At 42.2% G+C, this 7,593-nt stretch overlaps 1 protein-coding gene across 1 annotated transcript in view; it reads left to right on the top strand.

The window, feature by feature from the left end:
• The window catches only part of Srbd1 (S1 RNA binding domain 1), a 184,343-nt gene that overhangs the window by 7,346 nt on the left and 169,404 nt on the right, over window positions 1-7,593 (top strand). The window contains exons 2-4 of the mRNA XM_013348969.1: window positions 39-118; window positions 3,118-3,298; window positions 4,589-4,963. Coding sequence (XP_013204423.1) covers window positions 39-118; window positions 3,118-3,298; window positions 4,589-4,963 — 636 coding nt within the window. The remainder of the gene's footprint in view (window positions 1-38; window positions 119-3,117; window positions 3,299-4,588; window positions 4,964-7,593) is intronic.

The following is a 7,593-nucleotide window of genomic DNA, read 5'->3' as shown; positions in this document are numbered from 1 at the left end:
CTTCATGTCATGCTGACTTCATGTTCTGTTTCTTCCAGATGTCTTCATTGCCGAGAAGAGCAAAAATACAGGCCCAGAATGTGGAACCCAAAAATGAATTGTCTTTCTTCTCTGAGTTGTAAGCACATTAGTGAGATGTTGTTGCGGGAATGGTGACTATTTTAAGGAGTAATATATTCTGTCACTTAGAAACTTCAGTCTTTTGTCCTTTATCCATATAATAGCTCTTTGTTGAATTCATGCTGTGATCCAGGAGAGAAAATAGCTAACTGAACACATTATATAATATTTACCCTGGAACCAGGCTGAAGGAGGACTTGCTGTTTTTTACATTGCTTTAAAATAGCACGTGTAATTTATGCAGTATTGCCACTGTGTATGGGGTCACCTTTTGTTGGGGGTGCTATCTGATGCTTTGTAGGATGCTTAGTGGTATCTGTGACCTCTACCAAGTACACGTGATAATCAAAAATGTCTTTAGATAATGCCAAATGTCCCAGGGGCTCCAAATCACCCTCAGTTTAAGAGTCTTTGCTATAGAGTACCATATAACATATACTTTTGACATTTGTAAAGAAATAAGTGATTAATGTTAGGTCACAATAGGATTATAAGGTAAAATTAAAGCAGTTCGGTGTTAGGGAGCATGCTGTGTGTTTGTATTAGAGGGGCATTTTTGGATAGAGCAGTAACGGTGTTTTTTGGAGGATATGCCTAGAGATCCATATTTAATTTAGTAGGTGCTGTGATTTGGATAAATGTCCCACAAAGGTCACTACCAGGGTAGTGGTATTTGGAAGTGGTTAGACCTGTAAGAGGGGGAGGCTAGTCTGAGGCTCTTAGGCCACTGGAGGCAAGCCCTCCAAGAGAATTGTAACATCTGGCCTTTCTTCTTTTTGTTTTTATCTCAAGATGTGCATGTGTTTCAGCACATGTTCCTGCTTTTGCTAATTGCTGCTTCTTCAGAGGCCCAAGCAATTGGGCCACCTGATTTTGGAATAAAACCTCCAAGACTGAGATAAATCAGCCATTTATTAAGTTATGTCAGTATAGTGCCCCGAAGCTTACAAACACAGGAGTTCACCTCGGGGCAAAGATTTAGATTCTGTTACAAATAGCGAAGGCCCCAAATACAAAGACCTTGAGACAGCAATGAGTTGATGTATAGGGAATAGCAAGAACAGTGCGGCCAGCTTAGAACCATCGTGTCAGAGAGTGCTAGGCAACGAGACTGGAATTGCTAGGCTCCAAGAGTCTATTAGGAGATGCTAGGACTTTATTAGAAGCCAGTGGAGGACTGTGGGCAGCGATCTGACCTGGTCTGGCTTATGTCTATAAACTATCATCATGGTTTCTTGGTTTCACAGACTATAAGGGGACAAGAATGGAAGTATGAGGGTGAAGCAAGGAAACAGGTATAGAGGGAGAATGGTAAGAAATAGTCTGATTTGGGGCACATTTCTGAAGGTAGACTAGAAAGGGCGTGTTGGTGTTTATGGGCTTCTTGAGAAGACTAGAGGAGTAGGTAAGAGTGTTAAATCCAAGAGTTTTATTTAGGCTTGGCAAGTTGGTGGTGATTGCTTGACATCTAGCTAAATGTGGATCTGCAAAGGGAAATGTCAGTTTGGAGATGTAAAATTGAGATTCCTTTATTGACTCATAGGTAAGACATCAACTGAGAGAGAGGACTGAGGTTAGACTCTGGAGAGTTGAGCATTCTGAGGTTGAGGGGAGGAGGAGGGTCAAGAGGTCTAAGGAGAAGCATATGAAAGGTGTGCTGTACAGGATGAGGGCCGGGTCCGGCTGACAACTCACATGGCATGGGAATGAGCATCGACTAGCTGCCTTGAGCCACTTCCTTTGTAACCAGTGATTTTGACGTTTGTGTTTTCTTCCCTATACTTTTAGCAACCTACCCTTGTGAAGTAGGGTTAGTTAGCGTTCTGTGTGATAGGCTATTAGGCAGGAGGAGGGTAGAAGATGTTCTGTTTGGTTTATAGTAGGAGGAGGCTCTCCTTTGTCTTCCCCTTACCTTTTCCTTTTGCCCTTCCCCCTGTTCTCCTTCTTCCTCCTATTTTCTCTTGCCCCTCTCTCCCCTTCCCATTGCCCCTGTGTGTATATGTGTGTGAAGGAGAGTAGGGCATGGGTAGACATGGTCAGAACTTGTGACCCTCCTGCCTCTCACTCCCAAGTACTCAGAGGACTATCTGGCAGAACACAGGTTTTCAAATGACAGTTACTTTTGACTCTACTTTTTTAGTGTTTTTTGTTTTGTTTAGTCTCAGGCTGCTTACTGACCTCTGAAAAGAACTCTGATGATGTCAGTGGTTTGGCCTGCCATCATTATGTTTTCTTGGAACATAACTTAGCTGAGGATTCATTTAGTGAGGTTCTTGCTTCTAGGCAGAACTGAGAACCCTTCAGGAACTCAGACAGCCTCATTGATTACTCTCAGGCCATTTTTCCCACTTATATTTACCTGTTTAGGGGAGGAATTGAGTGAAGCAGATGGGTGGAGGGCTGTGCTTTCTCTGCTCCTGATGTGTGTTTGCTTCTTGTTAGAAAAGCAGTGTGGCTGCACCTGACCCAGTCTCTTCAGGGAACAGATCTATTCTGTGAAGGGAAAAAGAGTCAATAAAATAGGGAGTTGAAGTGTCTTGGTGATGGCTTTTATGCAGTTTCAGGTATTTTAGAAGCTATTTCTTAGTCCTTTCATTGGTTTGAATAACTTAGTATATTTTAAATGGATTTGACTGGCATTTAGGAACCTAAGTGCTTTTTACTGTTAGGATTGAAAGGCTCACATTGACAGTTGTGCGACATGACCCAGTAAGTGCCTTAAGGTAATGGTTGATTTTCTGTGTCATGGTGGTATGTGTGTGCTCATCAGGTGGGGGAAGAGACTTGTGATGGTATGTGGTGGGGAGAGGGCGTGTCTACATGGGTCTCTGATCACTGTTCACTCCTTAGCAATAATTGTGCACAGCCTATGCCTATATCAATCCATTTTCTATCACACACTTCCTATTATCATTTAAGAAACATATGCCTCTCTTGACCTTTGTCATTTGGTTTGTTTCATTTTTCCTGGAAGTTCTCCTGTCAATTTACTTCTAGGTCATCAGGCTCTGAAGAAGATGATCAGGAAGATAGTATTTGGGAACCTCAGAAGAAAGTCCCCAGAAACCGTAAGCAGCCTACTTCCAAGGAGTCCAAACAAAAGCAGGGGCGGCGGGTGAAGAAGAACACCCCACAGATGGATGCTGTATCAAAAGACCTGGCTGTTAAGGAGGAGTTGGTAGGTGGCGTTGCTAGATGTGGGGAAGGCCACTGTATTTTCCAGATAGGGAGGAGCTGTTCTTCCTCCTTACACAGTGTAGGGCAGAACATGTAAATGACACACTCTTCAGGGCCATGGTATCCCTGTCACAGTCTCAGGAACACTTACCATTCCAACAACCGTTTCTTCAGCCACTTCCACTCTCCTCTCCCAGGATGTGTGCTAGGTGTGGAAGTGCTGGTTTGGATGGTAATGTCAGCAAATATCTGTGTGTATTACCACCCACGCAGCATGCTCGACATTTTACTCCAAAGATCTCGTCCTTACAACCATTGGGAATGGCTGCAGTTACCATCCTGATTTTATAGATAAATGTGCGGCAAGAGATATTTAGTTACATACTCCTAGAACACAGACTTTAAGTGATGCAACTGGGTTTCCAAGTCAGCAGTTTAAAAGCTGATGTACCTCGTAGGGGTACTTTTATATCAACCATGCTTGCAAGAGTGTTGTGTATATATGGAGTGCTGGTTTAATAGTTAACACTTAGAAAAAATCATCAAATGCATTTGAAACTCTTATGGGCAGCACTTTCCTTCTTGGAGGCTGAAGTAGGGTACATATAAACCTATCATTTACTCGCTTTGTGAAATTAAACTTTATTTGTAATATAAGAAACAACAGGGAGGGATTCCATATACCCTTTATCTAGTTTTCCCCAATGGTAAAATTTTAGTGTCTTATTTTAGCATTGTAAAATATAATTGTTAAAAACCTCTTTATTTAGAATTCTCTGGTTTTCCATGTGTTTATTTTTGTGTGGGTATTTGTATTTAGCACCATACAGTTTATTACATGTGTAGGTTTGTGTAACCATTGAACAGATCCCTGATGTTGCCCTTTCTTTTCTTTTTTTTCTCCCTGAGACAGGGTTCTCTGTGTAGCCCTGGCTGTCCTGGACCTTGTTCTATAGTCCAGGCCGGCCTTGAACTCAGATCCTCCTGCTTCTTCATGTGTTTCCACCCTAGGCTTCACATTACCCTTTCTCATCCACATGGCTGCTCTCCTTTCACCCACCTATTTCTGCTTCTGGTGAGCGCGGCTCTGCTTAGGAGATTTCTATAAATGTTCTCATATTGTATGCAACTTTGGGATGGGGTTTTTCACAACTCCACGTAGTTCCCTTGAGATTCATTTAAGTTGTTATTATGTGTATTGATACTTTGTTCCCTTTCACTTCTGAAAATATTCCAGGGTAGTTGTTTTCTAATCTTATAATTCTCATGTGTTCTTTTTGTGATTTCATAGAATAGCCCTGTAGCTATTGCTGATGCCAGTTTGGAAGAGAAAAATCACAAATTACATACGACAAAGACTCTGAAAACTGCAGCAAAAAAACAAAAAAACTCAGTACAGAGGGCCAAAAGAAAGTTGAAAGTTGATGAAGAAACCAGCCAAGCCAGCCCCTTAGAAGGTGGAACTAGCAATATGGAGATACCATCAACAAGCACCACTTGGGAAGATGTCTGCAAGAAGGAAGAAAGTGAAGACGACTTCACATTTGGTCAGTCCCCTCTGAAGAGGATGAAGACTGAGGCCTGTCCTCAGGGGAAGCCTGTCAAGTTTCCCGACGGTGCCAGCAGCATTAAAGAGGAGGTGGAGATGAACTGGGACATAGTGCAGGTAAGTGCAGCTTTGTGTCACTTGTGTGTTGAGTCCTGGATGGCACACAGACTCTGCTCACTAAGGGAAGTGCTGGCAGTTTTGAATCCACTTTTTCAGTTTGCCAGAGATTTCTGGAGTCAAGCTTTGACCACTATTTCTATTCTTGGCTATACTATTTTGTAAGCTGGCTTATCAGCTGCAGCTCTTTTGCTAAGAACTGTGACTTCAGTCAAGAAAGTCATTGCCCTGGTACATACTTGCACATCATGGTCTAGGTATTTTACATCAACAAATGGAGGCCTCAGAGGCACATTGCTAAAGTTTTGTTTTGTGTTTGGATTGTACTGTATACATGATTAGGTTATTGGCTGTTCATGCATCCAGTATATAGGAACAAGACCCAGCAATATTTCAAAGAGAAATTCTTTAAGAATTCTGACTTGAGGATTTCTCCCAGGTTTCCTTTCCTTTACTCTCTGCCCCCTCCCCCGCTCCTTTTTAGCTGCCTTGGGGTTGATAGAGAAGACTAGAAGGGTCTCATGAGCAGTGAGCTGAGCCTTAACCTCGTGTGTTCCGTCACATTCTGGGGCCATAGCAGGTAGATGAGGGTGCTCTTCCTCTCTCTCTGTCCTAACAGCATTCTGAATGAACTCTGCTGTAAACTGCTGCTGTAGAGCCCATGGCTTTTTGCAGTTCTGAGACTGGGGCTGTGTTCTTCAGAGAGACGTTTTCTCTGTCACCTATAGAGTGTCACCGGTAGTTGTTAGTCATTGTGTTTCTCCTCTTTGGCACACTAAATCTGGAATGTTGCCCTATAGCTTTCTCTGTCTTTTTACTGAAATGCACCTTGCAGAGTCATTGAGAACAGTGTAAGTAGCTTTCTCCGTCTCCCTCTGCGTTGTTCGTTCAGATCTGCAAGGCAGTGCTTTCACAGAGCCAGTCATAGACCACCTGCACGGAATTCACTCTGAAGACTTTCTTTAAACTCCATTCTTGGTCCAGAACTTCAGGGGCAATGGATGTGCCCCACTTTTCTTGCCTTATCCTTTCTGAACACCGCTAAGCTTATTTCTTTTGCCAGGGTAGATCCACCTCCAGTAGCTGACAGTGTGCAAGAGGAGGAAAGGAGGGTTTCAAAGTTTGTGAAGTTCCTGGCCTTTCAGGCATAGTTGGTCTTTCATGGTGAAGAGCTGCCTTCTGTAGGACACTCTGCTTTCTGTCCTGCCTCCCCCATCTTTATCATGGGAGAAGAAAGGAATATTGCCCCACCCTGGCTATTTTACTCCAGATTACAAGGGATAGAAACTTAACCTTTTGTTATAATTTTACATTTATTTATTTAGAGTGCTGGGAGTGGGGATGGGGTTCTGTGAGGATGATCTGAATAGGCTGCCTAAAAGAATGTCCTTTGGAGTTGAGTGTTAGGTGAGATCAGTTGCCTTTAAGGTGGTATGACAAGAGACAGGTGTAAAGAATGTAAAGTTATGAACCTCGGTGATGACTGGACTCTTGGGAAGGTTTATGCATGCACGCATGCATGCGTCCTGTTGTGATCTCAGGTGTATGCTTACAGGTCTGAAATTGCTGGTAGGTAATAATGTTTGCCGTTTATTTATAGTTGACTTTGTGAGCTAGGCTCCATACCGTGCATGCTAGTATATACATTTATTATAGTGCATTAGAAAAAAATAAATGGGTAATCTAAAAAAATCAGTTATAGTCAGGAGAATGGACAGAGGAATTCTTGTTTGTATAATACAAGCTAAAGAGAACCCATCTAAAAGGTACAATTACTGGCAGCTAACTTAGCATAGGAGTTTATAGGTTGTATCTTTCCTCTGGTATACCTATCACTAAAGTTGATTCTTGAGAGAAGAAAGTTTGTTCTGAAATCTGTTAATGTGGACTTTGAGTTCTTTTTATTTTAAATATTTTTGTTTCTTTGAGGTAGGGTTTCATTCTGTAGCCCAGGTTGGCCTGGAACTCTACTAGGTAGCCCTGGTCCCAAGTTTCTGATTGCTGGGATTATAGGTGTGAGCCACCACGAGCAGCAACTTTGTATTTTCTGTTAGGGATACTTTCTTGAGTTTGCTAACCAGTTCTATAATGCTGGTAGGATTGCATACACAAGGCATTTTGTAATATACAGTCCAGGAGAAAGGCAAGATTAATTGCTGGGAATGAATAGGGGAAAGCATGATGAGAAACAGGTACCTGGCTGCCAGGTGAGTGCAGAAGCAAAGAAGTAAGGAAATCTTCATTAGAAGCCGAGCAGCATCCTCCAGTATCATCCAGTATCAGCTGGAAATGTGTTCTCTCATTTCATGGCTTTGGCCTACTTGGAGGCTATAGATACACTAGTTTTTCCTTTACATTTGAAGCAGTTTCCCCTCCTGTTAGTTGGAAGTGGTTTTATTTTTAGTTGAAGACAAATTTTAAATACAGTACATTCTGATCCCTCTATTCTCTTCCCCACAGCTCTCCTAGCTCCACGGCTTTTCTTTCTCTCTCAAAAAGAAACAAACAAACACATCCACAACACAAAACCACAGAAACAGAAACCAAAATCTACATGCATAAGACCAATAAGACAAAAAAAAAAAATACCCAAAGCAAAATGGGGCAGAAAGTCCACAGAAATGCCACTG

Source organism: Microtus ochrogaster, chromosome 16, assembly GCF_000317375.1.
Source record: "Microtus ochrogaster isolate Prairie Vole_2 chromosome 16, MicOch1.0, whole genome shotgun sequence".
NCBI lineage: Eukaryota > Metazoa > Chordata > Mammalia > Rodentia > Cricetidae > Microtus > Microtus ochrogaster.
The sequence above is the reverse complement of the archived record's forward strand: the minus strand, read 5'-3'. Positions and strand labels throughout refer to the sequence as shown.